General features: G+C 38.2%; 1 protein-coding gene across 1 annotated transcript; it reads left to right on the top strand.

Moving 5' to 3' along the window:
• Positions 1-3047: 3047 nt before the first annotated feature.
• On the top strand, positions 3048-20558 carry NMBR (neuromedin B receptor). Its single transcript, XM_053973940.1, has 3 exons — positions 3048-3463; positions 17477-17825; positions 20157-20558. Exons 1-3 carry the CDS (start codon positions 3048-3050, stop codon positions 20556-20558), a joined length of 1167 nt encoding a protein of 388 aa, XP_053829915.1.
• Positions 20559-21978: the final 1420 nt, after the last annotated feature.

Raw genomic sequence — 21978 nt, 5'->3', positions numbered from 1 at the left:
AAATGTGCAAAAAGAGTGTTTTTTCCTGTCAGACCCACGTCTCAGTAGAGGGCGTTTGTGAGATATGTGGAGTTCCTCATTCCTACATGAGCTGATTATGAATCCCTACATTTCAGAATTACTGATGAAGAAGTTTTCCCTCTCACGGTTCCAAGTTGTTATGGTTTCTCCCCTATGGTGTTGCACTCCCACATGCACTCCATTTGTGGTGGCTGAATGTGCCTGTGCAGTTTCTTTCCCACTGGGAAGTTTCACCTATGGCACTCTCTCCCTCATTCTTGTGCCAAGTACTGTCAGAGCTGCACAATGAAATTGTCTCTAGGATGTAATCTGAAATAACATCTAGGTGTGGGTGGACTCTTGTTTGAAAAGAGAATGATGAACAGTTTGTATGCGGAGATCTGAATTCGACTGGTTTGTGTCAGGTTCTGTGGATCTTCCCCACACACGGCTTTTTACCTCTGCAGGAAATTATATTCATACTGGTTGAATATAATAACTGGTTGAATTACATTATACTGCAGTTGAAGCATTATCTAACTTTCTGGTTTCCCTGAGCTGGAGCCACTCACTTTCTTCAAAGCTTATTTCCTTGCTGTTAGAGTTCTAAAAAATGTGGAGTAGATAAAATCAAGTACTGATAAAAATCAGGAATGTAAATTTCCACTGAAAATGTTTCTAGTTCTTCAACCTTAGGAATTCCATCCTGTGGACTAAAGGACAAATAAAATTCACTAGGATAGAAGAAATTCTCCTGAAAGGCAGCAGTAGGAGTGGTAGTGTTGTGAAACAAAAAGCAAGGGGTCTCACCTCTCTCCATGCAAACTGCAATAAGTTTATATCAATAGAAGTTTTTAAAGAGTTTTTTTGTTGATACTCATGCAAAAAGACTCAACTTCCTCTTGTCCCAAGAAAATCAATATTAAAGACAAGTTGAATTTAAATTATTCTTCCCATGGGAATCATATTGGCTGCTGATACATAAACCCATTTGCAAACAAATTAGCAAAAGGACCATACTCACAGTGTTAAACTCGCAGAGTTAAAGACACATATTGGATCCAGCCAATGGGAACCAAAAAGAGAGATTTGGAGTGTTAACAGAAACGTGACTGTTGTTCATCTTAGAAAATTTCACATATGCTTAACAAAATAGAGGGTCACAGCAATTTATATAAATATGTAAGCCATCAGTAAGGCTGTGTCTGAGGGAGCATAGCTGAATTTAAAACCATGTGGAAGGAACTTGATCAGTAACAAGAATCCCTTCCAGAGTGTGGTAAGCACACCAGAGGAGCTCTGTGATGATTCTGATGAGCTGCTTAGTGGTAAAGGTGAAGTATCTAGCCTGATCCTTTCTGAAGCCTAGCACTGTTTGGGTTCAAACAAATTACTCAGCATTGTATGAATCAGTAATTTACACAATTTTAACTTATATATTCGGGGATTTGAGAAGAGTCACAACGATCAATGAATAGATACAGAGAAGTGTAAGTTTAAAGAAACATTAATTCTTTTTTTTTTTTTTTTTAATAATCTTAGTAAAAGTTTATTTAAGAAATAATCGCTGGAATAATAATTCCTACACCAGACAGCATGCCATGGACAGGCCATGCACATGTGACATGCTTTGCTTCTGATATTGCAGTGGTCAGATTCTCCATAGACCTGTCATAAATTCATAGAGCTTCAAGAGAACTGCTGTAGTAATATGAACAAGCTAGTTCTCTACAAGCTCATGAATACTCTCTTTTGAGAAAAAGAAATAAAGGAATCAGTCTGCAGAACATGTTACTGGACAATGCTGTTATTCTACCTTAACATTTTATCTTGGAAACTTCAGTCCAACGGGTCTGCCTGTCTTCCAGCGTATTTACATGACTACCTATATTCATGGCTTCTGCTGGAAACAGATGGAACTGTTTGGAAAGCCTATACATGTGCAGACACTCGGAAGTAAAAGACATTACCTCACTGAAAAGCAAGAAGCATTAGAGACAAATTCTACTCTTCAAAGAGGCAAACAAAATTCTCTGCTCTGTTATACCATTTGCAGAGTAAGTCATGGATAAAACACATCACCTATCCCCCTTTCCATAGTCGAGACCACTGTGAAATGCAGCTCCACAAATCAAACCTTAAAACTTTAAACACAGCTGATGTCTTTGAGTAAGATCTATGCACAACCCACAGCTGGATGTCAGGAATAAAATCTCTCCATTCTCACGTTCCTCGCTCACTGCCACCCTGCGTTTCAAAGCTCTGTAGTTTCACCTAAGATGCTGAAAGACGAGTTTCCGGAGGCGATCCTGCATTCTGTCCGACGTGTCGGACAGCTCTCCGGTTTGCCGGGCAGAGCCTGGCAGGGGCTGCTTTGCGGTGGGCAGCGGCGGGGGGAGAGGCTTCCCTCTCCCCTCCCACTCACCAAGTCGTGCCCATCGCGCTCGGGGGCTCCCGCGGGACAACGGCGGCTCCGGGATCCGCCTCTCCCTTCCCCGCAATATCCACCTCGGCGGCGCGGGGCTGGGGCGAGGGCACAGGCGCTCGCAGGAGGAGGGGCAGGGCGGAGCGGCTACCAGGTATAAGCCGGTGCAGCGGAGTGAGGAGCGGGCTCTCTCTGCGCCTCGCCCCTGCCCCCGGTGCCGCGGCCCGGCCAGCACCGGCGCCGCTGGACAGCGCAGGCGGCTCCGCGGGGCGGCGGGCGGACCGCGCCTTCGCCGCAGCGGCAGCGGCGCGCCGAGTGCGCTCCCGACGGCGGCTGTCCCGACGGCATTCTCTGCCCCCAGGCTCAGGGTCTCCTGCCCACCAGGAGAGGCTTGTCCGAAGAGCCGAGGGACAGCGCACGGCAGTTTTTATTTCCCTCCCCGGCCACTGCACCGGCGGACATTCCTCTGCATTTCTTAAGGGAGAAAACTCGGCAAAGAAGGGGTAGGAAGAAAGGCAGTAGGGAAGGGGGGAAGGTTAATTGACTTGCAGAGAGGTGAAGCTTTCCTGTGGCTCCCAGTGCACTTTGCACTGGAGACCTTCAGTCCACGCGAAGCTGTAGGATGGAGCCAGAGCCCCCGCCCGAGCTCACAGCGATGCCCCTCGGGGAGAATGGGAGTGTCCGCCTGGTGCCCGACACAGCCCTGCTGTCCCCGGGGAGACGCACGGCCATGTTCATCATCCGCTGTGTGATCCCTTCTCTTTACCTGCTCATCATCACTGTCGGCTTGCTGGGCAACATCACCCTCATGAAGATCTTCATTTCCAGCAGCGCCATGAGAAGTGTGCCCAACATCTTCATCTCCAGCCTCGCTGCTGGTGATCTGCTCCTGCTAGTGACCTGTGTGCCTGTGGATGCCTCCCGGTATTTCTCTGAAGAGTGGCTCTTTGGAGAAGTGGGCTGCAAGCTCATCCCTGTCATCCAGCTGACTTCTGTTGGTGTCTCTGTCTTCACCCTCACCGCCCTCAGTGCTGACAGGTAGGAAAGTTGGGCTGCCACTTCAGCTCTCTGCAGCTTGGGCTAAGGCTGGATGAAAGGTAAAGCACCTCTCTAGATAAGGAATCTGTGGTTTGCAATCCCTTAATTCCAACCTGTGAGGTGCCCATGCTTCTTCTTCCTTCACTGAATGATGGCAGGTGGTATTAACTGCAGTTAAAGGGTATCTGGAAGTGGCTGTGCCTGGCCCCTAGCTTGCAGGGAGTCAGCTGCAAGAATTGAATTTAGCCCTGTCTTCTGCACCTCTGGGACGGTCCTGTAACAGTCCATATATTGGAATTTTGTTCATTATAGTAAGGTTTTAGATGCTAGATAAGACCCTTGACAAGTCACAATGTTGTGTCCACAGGCAGTGAGTGTCTTAAACCAAGCTAGGCACAGAGGTATTTTTAATCAGTTTATTTATTTCTGCTGAGAAGGTGTACACATGTGTGTGTATGTATGTCTGTACCTTAGTAGGAGAGCAGGTTACCAGAGGTGACTGCCAGAACTAACTTAGCTTTTGGGAATTCAGTGACACCAAATTGCTCTGTTTTAATTGTCAGTCTTAAACTTTTGTTCAAACTATTCTTATTGTCTTCTGAACTTTTAGAAAAGAAGAAAAAAAAAAGGAAATACCCCTAAATAAACTAGAAAGTAACAGTTTTATCTCCAATACTTGTCAAATTAGGAGGAAACAAAGAGCTGGATCCCCAGTTTTTCCTTCCAATTACTGTGAATGGGTACTTAAGGAATTTATAGCAACTGAGTGGCTGTATGCTGAGTGTATGCTTCGTGCTCTGAGGGACAAAACCTTGCAGTGTAATTGCAAATTTAAATTATATGAAATTATCTTTATTTTTTTTATATAAGCAATTTTTTTTGACAGAAATTAAAATGTTTAATTCCTTCTCCATAGAAATTTGCCCATTTTCTTTTGCTGGGTTTTGAACTGAGCCCCTTCATTATATTGGTGCATGATGTGAAGAGTTGAGTTTAGAAATACATCTTCACACTTAGAGTAATGTTTAAGATGTTAATGTTAGTGTTTAAAACTTTTAATCCTTTATTTTCTGTTGTTTTTTCTTTTTCTTTAGCTAATTCAGTCCATTGTTTGATTTCACTTGAGGGTAGTGTTCAGTGAACATTAATTTCAGTTTTATTTGAATCAGGACCTAACATATTTGTCTACAAAGACTGTAACTTGTGAAAATTGACTATGGTTTTAAAGAAGAGCTTGCAAAACATATCTTAAAATGAACACCTGTAACTCTCTGATTACCTCAGTTAAATAGTATTTCAAAATCAGTCCTTACAGATCCAAGGAAACCCTGCAGTTCTCTTTCTGTTCTATTTCCACTCCTTAGTATCTTGTGGTATACATCTTATTTGAAAAGGGAAGAAGTTAGTGGAGATAATTTCTCTAGAGAGATGTAATGTGAGGGAATGCTGGTGATTTAATGTTTAAGGATTCATTCATTTGCTTTTTGTGTAGCTTTGGAATATTCACTGTTTGATTTTTCCAGATAATTTTATATCCCTCTTTTTATATCAGTAAAGAGTCAAGAATTTATAATACTGACTCTGCTTATGCTTAATGCATCTAGAATTGCACATACTAAAAAACAGTTACAGTTTGTGTGCTGAGACCAAATAAGCTCATAATAAATACATTTCTTCAGCATTCTGGACTCCACAGTATATGCCAATGTCATAAATGGTTATACTAGGAATTTACAGTGTTTCTTTAAACTTGTAGTTTTATTTTAGGTCACTGAGAACAAAAAGCTTTTATTTTCCAGCCAGAAGATCTTCCACTGACTTCAGAGACCAGTCTCCTAGGGCCCCGGAGACTGCTGAGTGAAGCTGGCTGAACTTTCAGTGGTGTCTGGGTTGGAGACAAATCTGCTCTTTGTACAACACTTTGTACAACACTTGTGTTGAACTAGAGGGGAGGCACTGGTGTGGAGGGGTTTCTGTGACACTAATCTGTAGCCAGATTCTAATGTGTGTTGTAACTAGATCAGTTGTGGGTGGTTATACTGGCAGATCAGAAGCGTTGGCTGCATCCTGCACCCAAGAACTGCTGAAGAGGTCAGGTCTGGCTGCGGGCAATGTTTTCTCCAGATAAGTGAATCTAGGGTAGGATGTAAGCAGTGATGACATCAAGAGAGCTCCATTATAATCCAGTATTTGGTCTGGTACACAATGTCTTCTTAGTGGCCCTTTCTTTCACAGGTAATGTTCAAAGTACATTTTAATATAGGACAATTAAAGCCCTTCCTGCTTTTTGCTTCTTGAAACCAGGAGACTGTATAGAATGCCAGACATTGATTACACTAAAGAGCAGATTTAGGAATACCTAGGATTCTTTGGAGCATGCCTGTGTAAATTAGGGTAAGAGAGGTTGTTTTGGTTTCCACAGTCAAATTAATACTTATTGTTCATGTGGAAATACTTCATAACAATTTCCTTGTGTGTGATACCTTTAACAGAAGTGGCTATGGAAGCTACAAACTTTGAATGATTGTTGCCAACAAACTGAAGGAAGAAAAAGTAGTACTTTTAGTAGTATTAAAAGTACTACTACTTTAGTAAAAGTAGTAGTATAAAATTGCACATATATATTTTCTAAAGTTGCTGGATTTCGTACAGATTTTTTTTTTTTTTTTTTGTCACGGAAGTCCTTCTCAGCATCAGTAATGTTTCAGTGTGACAAACATGCACCTTTTATTTGGAAAGCTTCATTATCTTGTATTGAGATTATTTGAGTTTTAGTTTGGGGGTTTTTGTGTGTGTGTGTACAAATGTCATATGTAATTTTTAACAATACTTTCCAGACTTCCCTTCCATGCAGATGGAATTTAGCAGCATATCTGCCTGAGGTTGCCCATCCCCATCACAGGAATAGCAGCTGGTTCTTCCCTGAGCTCCTGGAGGTCTAGCTCGTAGGTGTGGGGAGTGGTGCCCTGCTGCAGCCCCGCATGTGTTGGGGCAAAGAGGGGTTGGAGGTCAGTGGTGCAGGTGGGGATGGTGGCAGCAGAGATGATGCAATGGTGGCACTGGTGGTACAGGGTTTTGGTGCCAGAGCAGGATGCAATCTCCCTATCCTATGGAATGGAGAAGGCAGCACAGGAGATGTGCTGCTGAGCCAGCTGTCCCTTCTCACTGCCACACAGGATATGTAGGGACAGAAACCCTGCCCCTCATGGTCACTGAGTTTTCTCTATTGTGGAGAAACCAGACCACCTCTACAAATCTTAATATTTCTCTTGTTTATAAAACCAAAGAAAAAAGAGAGGGTGGGCAACAGAAAGAGAAAATAAACTGGATGCAAAATGAGGAAAAGGAAGAGGGCTGAAAGACAAAAATGTACCAAAAAAACATGAGGGGAACTAAGGGGAGTGTAGGACAGAACACTCCCAATAACACTCAGCACACCCTAGAAGTGCCCAGAGCTGGTGCATGATGGCCAGGGATGCACTTTATAAAGATATGGTAGGACAAGAATTGAAAAATGAGGCCTTGATGAGCTTGTTTCTCCAGAGTCCATGGACTGCAGTTTTGGCAAGGGTTAATGGATGTTGATGAGAACATCTCAGGACTTGGTGTGGTCTTTGATAAAGAGGATAAAAATAATGAAGTGAGAAGCGTTTGCCAGAGGGACTGCAGCATGACACACATGAAGAAAATATGTGCCAGCATCTCCTCACTGCAAAAAGGGTAAAGCCAGGGATGAACCTGACTTGAACCATCCAATGAACTTGCTTATTGCTGCATGAAGTGGTTATCCAATTTGTGTCCACAATGGACCATACATTTAGCTCAAAAGGCAAACTGGGCCAATAGAGCTGCTCATCTTATTCTCAGGGTGAGGGATCTTGCTGTTTTGTGCATGTAGGGCAAGAACTTAATTGGGGAGGTATGGAAAGGTGTTTCCAGAGTGCTTTTCAGAGTTAGAGGTCTGGATGGCATTTTAACCTTGGTGTGGACAGCTCTGGGGGCAGTGAATTAAGACTGGGTGCTACAATGTGCACTTCTGGCATTACTTCATTATTGTGTGGTACCCACACAAGTGAATAGCCTTTGGAGGAATAAATAGCAACCCCTTCTAACAGCTTTAGACTTGTCCCACATAATCTTTCCTTTTCTCTTTAACTGTAATTTATGCCTCATTTTTAAGTGATCTGTAAAAATAGGATTAGATTTAATTCTGTTTCTTTTCCTACACTGAATTTTATTTTTAATGAAACATTTAAATGTGTTAGCTCTAATGCAGTTCTGCTGCACTCTAATGGAGACAGCAAAGCTGAACTCACCCTAATACAATTGGAGTAGCACCGCATTGGCTTTCTTCCTCAGTAATATGACATAAAGACACCTTTGAGACAAATACTTGATTAACAGGTAACAGTTTGAAAATTTAAATTCATACTTAAATAGCTAAATATAGTGCCTGAGATGCTTAAAATGTATTCTATAGATTTTCATAGCTAAACTATTTGCTCCTTCTATTTTTTTTTCTTTATTGATTTGGAAGACTGCAATCTGTATTGTAAAAAAGTCAAAAATGTTTTTTCCATGTTTGCACTCTGTGCTGACTTCTGATGACATCTGATAGCAAAATCTGTTTTGGCTCAGTTTGCTGATCTATTATCTCCTTTTTCTTGGGAACTTCAGAAATGTTCTGAAGTGTGAAAAGCTGCCCTAGTAACTTTGGGTTTTTAATTAGTAATATTGCTTTAATGAAAACTTTTTCTTTTTCTCAGAATTTATTTATTTTATTATTTATTTTATTTATTTTATTTATTTCTTCTTTTATTATGGCAGATGCTGATTCAGGCTGAAATACAATGACTGTACTGAAAAATATAAATGAAAAAATATAAAATCTTCCTTTCTTATTACATGTAGTGGAGCAGGTGAAGCAGGACAGTGGACATGATTTCCTCTTGAGCTCTAATAGCTGATATTCAGGAACTAAGGAGTTCTTGTGAGGAAAATAGTATTAAATAACACCATGAAAATTACTTATAATTAACCAAAGAATAAAGAAAAAATAATCAAAGGTAAAATGGAAGAGTGTAAGTGAAAAACAATGCCTTAGCTGTATACAGTGGATGAGAAAACAAAAATACGTGGACCAAGTAGAACTATGAGATTCTATAAGTATATATTTTAGATACCCTAACACTTGAGGTAAAGGTATTGAATGAATGAATTGGTGAAGTACATCAAACTAAATGATGGTCCAGATGTTTCTCTCACTGTAGGCTACAGCAGTATGGCTATAATTATGCAATAACAGACAACTCAAAAGAAATTTAAGAGAGGTTTGGCAAGCTTTATCTGTCACATTTTCTCAACTTGCCTTTTAGTTCCTATATGCAAACTTGACTCTCAAAATAAAGCTTCCTAGAAAACCTTTGTCAAATTAAACTATGAGGCCTCTCCCCACCCAATAATTTTCCAATTAATTTATATCCATCTTATGCAGATAAAAGGAGTATGATGTAAAATATTCCAGAAAAACAGATGGTAGATCCACCCCCTGCCCAACAGTGCAGAAAGATTTTTATGTCTGGAGTAGATTAAGACATTAACTATTCTAGGGTAATATTGTCCAAGCCAGGCAATTCAAATCAGCTGTTGGAGAAGTTCCTCTTGTGACTGTCTTTTCACAGCTGAAAAGGATTTCTCAGCAAATAACATTTTCCTGCCAAGTAGGCAACTGTTACTCAAACTTCATACAGACACATGCATCTGTTAAACTCCTGCGTTTGTGCATGTCCTGTGTGTACTCTCCCACCCATACAGAAACAGCTTAGATTGAGGATGGTGAAGGGAGTAATGACTGTGGTGTTTATCCCAGTCAGTGATCAATGCAGTGCCTGTGTTGTGCTGGCAGAAGCAACTTTGTTTTAACTATTACAAATGCTGGTGTTTAGATTGCCTTTTGTAGGCTACAGCCTAAACATGGAGAAACAGCTTCAAACCTCCTGTTTCCTGCTTCTTTGAGCTATTCAGTAAAAGCCTGTGTTTGTGACAGACAAAATAGCTGCTAAACAGCAGATCCATCCCAATTCTTAATGAGCATGTATATCACCATTAATTCATTTTATTTGTTTGCACCTCAACATAATGTGCTACATGCTTCCCTTATCTATCACATTGCAATGGGTTAATACTAATTGGAAAGCTGGAATTCTCAAGTCAGCATTTAGCAGATCCTCAGAAATTATGTCAAAGATCAAGTATGTTCTACCAATGCTTTGTCTAGGGAAAAGATTTCACATGGTAAGTTTGTTAGAGAATAAATAATACATCTCTGTATATGTGTGCAGTGTGGTGTAACTCTTCAATATCTTCCTGAAAGGGATAATTTAATTGAATCTTCATTTTAAATTGTTTAATTACAGAAGAACTTGTGTATTTATGATATGAGTTCTGCTGCAGAACCAGACTATATATTTCTGATGCAAAATTATTTTATGGGTTTTTATATGTATTAATGAAGCAAGGTATATGCAGTTACAATCCCTAGGTCTAAACATGCTCCACTAGCAATTTCTAAGCCATGCTGAGATTCAGTGTATTTTGATAATGTAATTACAAATAGCAAGTAAATTCTTACAAGTTTATTAAATTTGGAGAAATAAGGAATGCTACTTTGGTGTCCATTGAAGAGAAGCATATTTTGGAATTAAGGTGACACAATTTTCAGGTATCAGAGAAAATAACCACAAGACAAACAGTCCACATAAGCTTTTCATAACTGCATCTGCTACATGTAGATTTGTGTATTTCCAGCTTTGTATGAGCCTGTATCAAAATAAAATTGTGGTGTGTGTGCAAACAGGAGAGAAATGGGTTATTCCAATATGTCATTATATCTCATAAAATTTTGGTTTTTTCCTTTACATGATTATTCCACATACTGTTTCATTTTTTCCAACTGCTTTTCATAGTATTTTTTAAAGAATAGTTTCATGCTTGTGTTTTGGCTCCAAATTTGTTTGATTTAATGTATTTTAAGGATTACTACATTAACTTTTCCCTCTATAATCTTTTTATATTCCTTTTTTTTGACCATGGTGTGTACTTGTTTATTTTCCATCAATACTGATTTCAGGGCAGACAAAGATCAGAAGTTGCAAATAAAATTGAACTGGGAATGTGTGTAAAAGTGAGAGAGTAGAGCTTTTAGATGATAATACTGGAGCAAATAAATGAATCTGATTATTTTTGAATCTAGAAATTAGAGATTTAGGGTCTAGATTCTCAAATGGGAAAATCTAAGTCTGTTCTAGATATATTAATAGGGGTTTGGTTATTTAATTCTTCCTGGTTTGTAACATTTCTAAAAATCATCTGACTACATAATGTTCTCCACAACAGTATGATATCTGCTGTGGCCTGGGTTATAACTGAATTCATCAATGAAATGGGAGGAATTGTTTTGTAACAACAAAAATTTTATAAACTGGCACTAAGCACATTTTACACTTGGGATTTCTTCTTTCAGACACTCTAGTTCCTGTAATTGATATTTTAATTGACCTCCTGATCCAGCAGTGATTATTTTATGACATCTTTTTCATTCAAGTATGTATAGATATTTTTGCTGAGAGACATGCAGTAAGCACTTAGCAAATATGCAGACAGCATGCAACTCTGTTTCATAAGTCTATAGATTGGGGTATCGATGGGATTTGGATCAAACTCATTTGAAATGAGAAATGGATTTCTCTTTTCTCAAAGTCCTTAGACCCTTCAGGATTGAGACTATAAACCCTGAAAGAATTAAACAAGGTTAGTTGTGGTTTTCTACGTTTTTTTAGAAGGAGAACAGAGAACTAGGGGACAAAGCCAAAAAGTACCTAAGCTTGTCCAGGCTGCACATTGCAAGGCCTAATATCTAGCCTAGGTACTGACTATCCCCCCATCCTATCCACTCCTCCTGAGTGGAATCCAAAAACCAGAATTCCAAATTAATGTTGGAATGTGATTAATAGTCCAGAAAGGTGATAGAAGCCAAGAGAATACACATGCTAATCTTCCTTATGCTTCCTCCTGGGAAATAGTATATACAGTTGCTTGTGTTATGCAGCAGGCTAAGAATAAAGTTCTCTCCTCACAGGTGAAATGTTAATTTTGAGCCACTGTCTAGCAGTCTGGGCAATGGCTCCCAGACACCCTGGCAGCATGGCTGGCCCCATTTTGGGCCTGAAGAGGCACATGCCAGAGCTGCCTTTGCCATGGCAGTTTTGTGAAGGGTGATGACTTTGGTGTGCCCCAACCATTATTTAAACATAACTTTGAGATCAGACTCCTCAGCTTGGCTGTGCTTAGTTTCAGGATTGTAAATGAAGCTTACGTGCAAACGGAGTACGTGCAATCTGGGGAGTTCCTGGCACACACAGCTGGGGAAATACAACTGCTTGCTTATTTTAAAAGTCAAGAAAGAATGGGTATAGTGGGTTGGGTTGGGCCAGCCATTGTGTAAGGCTTCTGGATAACGTTTTCAGGTGCCTGAAAGAGTGTGGTGTCTTTTTTATGCATGTACATATATCTGTGTATGTCTATCTATATATGCACAAACCCATATTCAACAGTACCAGCGTATGGGACTGAGGACTGGCAGTCAGACACTTGTCAAGATGGTTTTGTAGAGGTCCATGGTTTTGACCTGGGTCAATCAGTATTCTCTAAACAATTTCTAGGCATGATTCAGGGTTAAACACAAGCCCAGTGGCCATTACCGACAGAAGTGTAAACTGCCTAATTTGTTTGGATGTGGTGGTCTTGTACTGGGCAATTAATGAGATTAATTAAATAGTCATGGATGTTTGGCCAATGCCACTTGGCCTCCAGGCCAAAATATAGACCATGGCACTGTTTAGTTTGCTCATACAGATGTAGCATCTTTATTAGATTTGGTTCTCCTCCTTTTCACAGTAGAAACTTTGAGAAACTGCAACTCTAATGAAGACCTATTAGTCTGTCTTAAGATATGTTAAAACATGTTCATCAGTAACTTGAAATTATCAAACTTAAATATAAATTTACTGGAAATAGTCAAATATATGGACTTTTCTGAATAACAGCTGGTGAAACAACTTACTAATATTGATTTCAGGAGCAGAATTGAACAAATTAATTATGGTACTTTTAACTTGTGCTTTTAACTAGTGCAGATATAAATGAATGGCTTTGGACAAGTAGAAGTAAAGTCCAGATTGCAGGCAATGAGCTGGCATTGCAAGATTTGCATGAGCTTGTAAGAAGCATAGTTAACTAATGTGAGGCAAATTGCAAGTAGCAGAAGTAGAAAGAGAAGAAAAAATGAAAAGGAAAGAGAAAATTTCTCCTCTGAAATGCTGGGTGGACAGGAGAGGCAATACACTTCATGCAGGAAAAAAATCTTCCACCATCCTGAGAAACTTCTGGTTTGATTCTTTTCAAGGTGGAGAAATCATCAACAAGTGTTGAACTGTTATTGATAGTTTTTGGCTCAACAGAGCGTATTTTTACAGAGTAGAAAACTTTTTCCACTTAGGAAAATCTTAAGATTTTCCCCCTGAGAAAACAGAACACATGTCATTGACATTGACTTTAAGTGTGTTAACACATGGTCTTCTAGTCTGCATTTCAAATACTGTTCATTATATTCACTATCAGACCTCAGAGATGCTCATTCCTGAGTGAATGCAATTCTCTGCTCTCCAGAGATAAGCACAGAATAAAAATATTGATATTACCTGAAAAAAGAGAGAAATGTAATTTACATTTCAAGAATATATAAGAATAAATAGAACAATGCACATCTTAAATCAAATGATAAAATGATCCCACAATGTTTTCAGCTAGATAAATTGTTGTCTTCTTAATGATTCGGCTGGAGTTGAGCGATTTGAACTGCCCATACAAGGAAAAGGGCTTTGGTCCCATCCAAAATTTCATTTTACTGTAGTCGAGTGGACTTCAACTGGACGTGATATGGGTATTTTTAACAAATACTGATTATACAACCAGGTTTCCTTTTTGGATATACTTATAAGCTTTTATGTTGTTAAGATTTTTGTGTTTGAAAGCACCATGCAGGGACACAATAAAAGACTGCCATATGAATGGTTTTGATAAATTACTCTAGTTTGCAGGAAATGCAGTTGCACAGCAACATCACTTTAGAAAGCTTTTTTATAATGAGGCAAATAATACCAACCCCTCCAGTTCCAGGATTAAAATGAAAATTAAAAAAAAGTAATGTGAAACTTCCCTGCCTGAATTGTGTCTCTGCCTGGCTTCTGAAACTTCATTATATTTATTTTCATTGTGATGTCATGTAGGAAATTAGATGATAAATTAGGGTCCTATTTGTGGTAGGTACTATATAAACAGCAACAAGAAGAAAGTCCTTGACCTGAAGGACTTTTAAAAAAGGACAAGGCACCATGCAGAATCAAAAGAGCAAGGAGATATTGAGGCTAATCTAGTTAGAATGGTAGGCTGTTTTCCAGTGGCTGCCTAAGTATGGACTAGTTGTTTTGGGGTTTTCTTTTTAGTTTTTTTTAAGGTCATCACAACAAAGTACTCTAGAAAAAGAGGTAGGAAAGCACAGGAAGGACAGCACAGGTCTAGTAAACGAGCACCTTCTTTTGAAATCTGCTGTGTGAGAGGGAAACAGCATTGTGGATGCAGCAGAATCAGGAGTAGAGCTTTCCATTCTAATTTGGAGCAGAGAAATAACTTTAGAATGTTTTTGAAAGCAAAGATTAGGAGAAGTAGATAAAATAGATTTGGTTTAGAAGGTAGCAAAATGTTATATCTCTGGAGAAAGAGGATATTCTTTTCATGAATTTATTTTGGGATTGTGTAGAAGGGAGGAGATTGCTTTAAAATGGAAAAAAAAGACTATACAAAAAAAAATCTGCTGAAGGAGAGTGGGCAAGTTTGTGCTTGTGTCTGTTGGCAGAAACCACAGCTCCAAAGACAGGAAGGGCTTCCCGAGTTGGGGTCCCTTTGTCAGCAGTGATAATGATAGAGGATATAGGAAGACAGAATTTACATGACAGCTTTTAATTAAAACCAAATGCATATTTATAATTATTTCCTGAACTTTATGGCAACTTAGAATTTGCTCTTTTTTTCATCAGATGAATTTATTTACTAATTTGACTAATTCGCACAATTAGTCTACTGACATTGGTTTTATTGATGGAAAATACGGAGTTTGTAATTTGAATGGTTGGTGGCATGTTTTAGCCTTACACTGATTTTATACAAAGGAAGAGGTTGGTTTTTCACTTTGGAGCTTCTCATTGCACTCAGTTTATATTTTATTTTATCTGTAACCTGTTTCTTTGCACTCTATAGCTTTTTAAAGATATAAACAAGATGACAGTTTTTTTGTAAAACACAGTGCATTTTTCTTGACACTGAGTACTGTGAAAGGCTGAGTCCTAGGAAGAGTGCCACCTTGTAGTCAGTAAAGTAGCAAGCTGAATGAAAGAAGCTTTTTTTTTTTTTTTTTTTTTTTTTTTGTGCTAAACTCAGCTGTTTTGTGAAAAAAGGCACTCTGCTTCAATGCCTTTCCACTTGGAGTAAGTTATGGCTCAGGAAAAAGCATACTATCTGCTGAAACAGCAATATATGCCAAAGTACAAATATATATCACATCTTCTACTAATGTAAAGACTTCTGAAAAAGTCTTCCATTTAGAGATTAACTAGGCCAACTTGCTGCTAAAACAATTATTTGTGACATGGTCATTTACTTGGGTCATAGGACTGTGGTCAAAATATTTTGAAGTGATGGAATGGAAAGGGAGAGGGAAAAAAGCTGTACTACAAAACATTTTTTTTATCCAATTTCCTCCCCATATCCCAAAATCCCCAAACCAGCTCTTCCCTAAGAATGCAAACTTTTTAAAAAATGAGCAGATGTAAGGACTTGACATCACCTCAAAAGTAGAGGGTCTGTCTTTATGTAATGAAATAAAGGCAGACAGCAATAGGAAGCAATAATTGAATAATAAGGTCACAGTTTGTGCTGGGGAGTATCCATGCTTTGTGCAGAAACTTCTGTCCTTCCTGTGGCAGTATAAAGGTTTTCTTTACACCTTGGTGTCCAGGGAGTTTCTCACTGTGTGTTAGCAGAAATGGCAAATATAAATTAACAGAGACAGTTTGCTGAGTTTTGTTTTCTACTCCATGATAGGGGTGAAAATGCAATAAAAATTCTCTCTCTGAATTTAGAGAGGATACGAACATTAATAGCCTTTTTTTTTTTTAGTTATTTAATGATCAAACAATTTATCATACACCTGAGAAAGACAACTCAAAAGCACATTTTGACTCACATATTCTCTGAAGGAAAGGCTTCCTTGGGTACTGTTACAGTGCTCTGCTCCAGATGTTTTCATGGCATAGCTAGTTGCAAACTTCTGCTTAAGTTGTTGAGGGGCTATGAACTACCTGTCAGGACCTGCAAATTAGCCCTAAGGGGTATATGGATCACAGCTCCATATTAGCATTCCCTTCAGCAACCACATTATATTTGCGTATAAATGAATCCTTGGTAAGTATTTAGACACTTGCTCATACCCGTACGTATTTATGCATCATGTGTATCTATCTACATACATGGATACGGAATTTTACCACAAAGTAGAGGCTTCTAACTTACTGTTCTCCTTAATCTAAGATCATTATGTATCTAACAGAGAAAAAAACCAAGCACCCTAGAGGGTGATTTAACATACCTAAAATCTGAATCACTCTTTGAAAGTGATTCATACTTCTCCAGAGACTACAAACACCTGAGGATGAACAAAGTTATGTACCTGGAGTATGAATCTTTCCTGACTCCCCTCATCCTGTTAAACTTTTCCTTGAATATTAAAGAAGAATAATTCTTTCCATTTCTCAAAATGTCTGCTCTTTCAGAAATCACAGCCATCCCAAATCAAATTGTAAGTAGAAACAAAAAAATTAATGCACTTAAGAAAAATCTCATGAGCTCCCATATTGCCACAGCTTAGACAAAATGAAATGTTTTGTTTAAAATTTAGTTTTTAATAAAAATATTAAAGCATAATTTACTTACATTTAAAAAAATAAAATAAATTAAAAGTCTAAGTGGAACTTTAAGGTATCCTTGAAATATTTTTCTCAAATTATATTTGTCCTTATAACAATTACATTTTCTTGTGGAAAGTTTGACTTTTATCACCTCCTGCAATGATTTTTTTTTTAAATAAAAGAATTCCTGACTAAATTCTATTTCTATTAATTTATTTTATTTTACTCTAGAGTGATATTTCCATTCTCTGCAATTCTTCCTGTTTCCATTGCAGGGGCTATGAAATTATCAGTTCCACGAAGGTTTATATACACTCATACATTATGAAACAGTTTTTCAAAATGCAGTGTGTAGAGCAGCAGCTTCCAGCTACTGATGTGGAAATGCTTAATTTATGTAAGAGTTTAATACTTTCTGCTCAGGTCCTTGGGAGTCATATATGCCTGACTTCACAAAGATGCATAGATTCCTCTGAGGGGGGCTGGGAGTGTCCTAGAGTGGGAAAGTTGTGGTAGCAGCAAGAGAGAGCCCTGGGCTTCAGGGGCTGAGGAAAGAAGGAAGGAAACACTAAGTGTGCATGTGCTGATATATGTGGAGTATGGAGGTAGGATGCACATGTGGAGATTTGCTGAGGGTATTTGGAGAAGCAAAGGGTAGAGCCATAGCTGATTCTTCATTTTCACCACACTGGCACAGATTGTGCACCTACAGCCACAGGTTGTACCCAGCTCTCCTTCTGCCTCCTCTGATGAGTGTATACAAAAAAAGGTGGAGATTTAGAGAATACAAGTTAAAGAAAGATTACCAACCCCTTGACATTTCAAATAAGAAAAAATATGACATTATTTTAATCAAAGATATGAAGTATGCTTGTGGATTGCATGTTGAATTTGAATACCTTTTAATTTGTATCTGCATTTTGGTCAATTTCAGGTATAAAGCAATTGTAAATCCCATGGACATCCAGACCTCCAGTGCAGTGCTATGGACCTGTCTCAAAGCCACTGCCATCTGGGTAATCTCCATGCTCCTGGCAGTTCCTGAAGCAGTGTTCTCTGAACTGGCTCATATCAATGACACAGATAATGCCACTTTCACAGCGTGCATACCATACCCCATGACAGATGACATGCATCCGAAGATCCATTCTGTGCTGCTTTTCCTAGTGTATTTCCTTGTCCCTCTTGTAATTATTAGTATCTACTACTATCATATTGCAAAGAGTTTAATAAAAAGTGCTCACAACATCCCTGGGGAACACAGTGAGCATTCCAAAAGACAGGTAAGCAATTTACTTTTTACATCCTGGTAAAAGATTTGTGTGCTGTATACACTTATAAATCAAAGTCAAGGAATTATAACATCCAAATAGTTGGATTTTGCAGAGTATTAGTTCAGTTTCCACGTGAAATAAACCAAGGATTATCTCAAGATTTTCCTTGTTTTCACACTTACTCAATATTAAGCCCAGTCTATAAATGAATATGAACAAGGAAAATTATAAATTCACTGCCATGAATGCACATTCTTAACAGCAAATGAGATTGGTATATATGTTTGTATGTATTACTGTATGCTATTACTGTAACCATTACTTATATTCTTACTGAGAACTGCTGTTTTTGTAGTTAATGATGGTGGCTTCACCTGTCTCTATAGAAAGTCATTTTAGGAAAGAAACCTTATATGAATGTTTTGAGAATTGTCCCTTTTTGTGCTTGGAAATGAGAAAACTGACATAGGCAGGGAAAACTTTACTTAGGGGATCTGAGATTCTTTTCAGATGAAGGAGTGCTGGAAACGTGAATATAGAGCATTAACTGATTTTTTTTTTTTTTTACTTTCTTGGATACAATTTGAACTTGTACTTTTCTAATATCTTTTCTGTTAGAAATGCTATAAAACTCTTGGTATAGATTCTGTATATCTTTGAGACAAAGCATTTTAAAATGCTGGACAAAGCCAATCTTCCCCGTAAGGCACAGGAAGCAATATGATAGTAATATTAATAGGAACACACATATGTACAAACAACAGCTTTTGCAGTGAAAGTGCCTCAGCTGCTTTAAAAAAGCATTAGTACTGATAGAGAAAAATAGTTATGCCATTTAAACAGTTTTGAATTGTTTTCTCTGCCAGTAATTTAGAAAACTACTTTCATATTCTCAAAAATCTCTTTGCATGCACATATACTTTTAGGACTGCATTCCTTTACGTCCTTTTGAGCAGCATTTCATTTCTGCTCTAGTCTGTTTCTTGTCAAAAGTGCATACATATTAGCACTTCATGCATTATTTTATTTCCCTGTGAAATATAGAGAGCCTTTTGGCTGAACCCTCTGGATGGAAACAATATTTAATTTATACCACATTTCTGAACTCACATGTATTTTCAAAGTAAGAACACAGTTTTTCATTCTACTTAGTTTTTTTTTTTTTTTTCTCTTTGTTAATCTATGAGGCTCTGAAGAATAGAAAATTCTGGTCAACTTACATATCTCCTAGCAAGAGGAAATAAATTCAGACTGTTGCTATCAGCTCATGTTTCTTTAAGCCAAGTATAGTATTCACACTATACTTCTGCACCTTTTAGTCTGCTCTTGCAATCTGAGTGTAAATGCTATCAAATTTGAATGTTAAAGTTTTCCCATATTTTTTGATTTCCCCAGTTTTTTGTTTAGATAGATCCAAGAAAATAATTTAAAGATTAATTTCACAGGTTTTGAAACAATGTTAGAATAAATTCACTTATTTGTTTTTTTTTCCCCAGAAAACTGAGCAGAGTAGAAAACTTTCCTTCCTCTGCAAAACTTTCATGCCTGATATACATAACAAATCTTTTAGGAGGAATATGGAGAAACTTTCTGACTCTCTTTGGTGCCTTCTACCTGGCCAGTTTATCTCCCTCTTTCAGTTTGGAACCTCTGTGTAGGCTCCTATCCTGCCATCTTTTCAGCCACTCTCAGTATCTGCAATGTAATCTGTTATACCTTAGCACTGCAATTAAGGTACATTTTGTGATCTTATTGCAATTAATGGAACCTTTCACCTTACCCTGGAATGAAGATGCTTTGGATGGTGTAATACAATTTTGGTGGTTTCCCAAGGAGAGAGGTGCAAACTGAGGCCCTCAGTGAAAAACAAAGGGATATAAGTACCACTGTATAGCTAACACCCTAGTAATGTCTATCTCATGATAGCTCTAGATTTTGATGCCAGGAACTATTTCTAAATAGCTTTCTAACTAAAACTTAAGTTTTGAGCAAGCACTGAGATCTTATCAGAAAAGGTTATGTTTCATAACATCCTTTGGTGCATGTGTACAGGTTAAAAGCCAGTGCTTCCTTGGGTCATGAATCACTCTGGCTGTGTGTATCATATAGAAAGAGCAACCTTCTGTGACTGTAAACAGCTAAGAAAGTTCACTGAAAGAAGAAAAGGAAAGTAAATGAGATAGCAAAAGTAATTCAGGCCCTGAAGGAAACATTTTTGCTGGCCTTACTCATGACAATTGCTGAGGCTAATACAGCAAAATGCTACATATTTTAATCAAGTCTGTTACGTGGGGTAGTTCTATTCGTTGTTGTTCATTTGGATTCTCTTCATCTTTTTAGATGGAAACTCGGAAGCGTCTGGCAAAAATTGTTTTAGTTTTCGTTGGCTTCTTTGCTATCTGCTGGTTTCCTAACCACGTGCTATACATGTACAGATCTTTTCATTATGATAAGATTGATCCATCGATGGGACATATGGTTGTTACCTTAGTGGCCCGAGTGCTAAGCTTCTGCAACTCTTGTGTCAACCCATTTGCACTCTATTTCCTCAGTGAGAGTTTTAGAAGACATTTCAACAACCAGCTCCGCTGCAGGAAGAAAGCTCAGAAAGAGAGATCTGCCAGCTACTTGTGCAACTCTTCTGCCATTCAAATGACTTCCCTGAAAAGCAATACCAGGAACACAGTAACTACCATGACACAACTGAATGGGCACAACTTGAAACAAGAAATGTCATTATGATCTAATGAGTGTGATTTTTGACTCTGAAACAAATTTGAACTTTTCCTTTGCAGCTTGTAAGTCACTTTTGGCTCTTATTCTTAGACAGTCCTCAGAAGAGAGGCTCTGTTAAATTCTGGCCAAAAGAGGTTGTTTTGCATCGTCTGACTCTTAGAAGTGAAGAGTATGTTTTATTGTGAAAACAAAACTGACTGGCATAATATTGTACTTTAAAGGAGATGCTGATATATGTTTAACATAAAGCAGTGTATCTGATAAAACATTGCTTTAAATAAATTTTCTGATATGAAAATATGTATTTTTAACTGAATATTGATCCAGGCTTATGTTTTGCTTTAATAGATTTTGCATGACTTCAGCTCTGTGGTATGTGTGCTACTTTGCTGATTAAGATTGTTAGGCATTTTGGAGTCCATTACACTTCTATTTTTAATTTATTTTTTCTTTAATCAGCTCACATGTTAGCACAGGTAGTCAAATAGACACAATGACTGAAGCTTATTGCTGCTACTTATACAAGGCTGTTCATATAAAAGTTCGAAGGGGCGTGTCAGAGCTGAGCCCCCTTATATAGTGTCATAGAATCTGACAAATAATCATTCCCATTGATGAGTAATAGCAGACAAAGGCACCTTGTGGAATTAGTTTTTTAATGGTCGGTTCATGAGCCAAATGTAATTTTAAGTATGTTTTTCTTTACAGTTGGGTGGAACTGCTCCAGCACAGATCTGTCTCTGTCACAACACTGTATCCTGTACTTCTGCAGTGACTTCTCTAAGGTGAATACTAGAGAATACACTAAAAATTTAGATTGGACTTTGGAATTAGTTGCTAGTCTTATAATTTCAAAAGCTGAAGTGTTAATGCAGTGTATCAGTTCATTGTTCTCTTTGTCGTTAATAATACACTTGCGCTTATTTAGTTCTGTTTGTAACTCTCTGAACCACCTGAAGTTCAAAATTTCTTTCACAATTCCTCTTTCTTCAAGACTAGTTATATCCCTACCCAAATTTTTAAAGAAATGAGAACTTATATTGATGTAAACTGTAAGTGTTCTAGCTAATTATCTGGAAAAATAAAAAATCCCTAGTTGTAACCACTCAACAGGGAAAGTAACAGATTGAAGTTCTTAATGTCAACCAGTCAGTGAGACCTATAGGAGAATGTAAAGTAGTTAAAGTGGTAAGCAGCATTCAAATGAGAAAACTTATTAAGTTCAGTTTAGACTGGCTTCATATGGCCTACTCGAGCTGGTTGCAGTTGCCCTGTGACTTCAGTGGCTCCTTAGAATTATTTATACAGAGGAGTTGATTAACATGGACTTGTGAATCTATGTGGAATGGTTTAGAAAACTGTCATTTTGTCATAGTTTAGAAATGGAATTCCCCAATTTAGTGTTCCCACTGGAACACTCCAAACC

Source organism: Vidua macroura, chromosome 3 (genome assembly GCF_024509145.1).
Source record: "Vidua macroura isolate BioBank_ID:100142 chromosome 3, ASM2450914v1, whole genome shotgun sequence".
Taxonomy (NCBI): domain Eukaryota; kingdom Metazoa; phylum Chordata; class Aves; order Passeriformes; family Viduidae; genus Vidua; species Vidua macroura.
The sequence above is the reverse complement of the archived record's forward strand: the minus strand, read 5'-3'. Positions and strand labels throughout refer to the sequence as shown.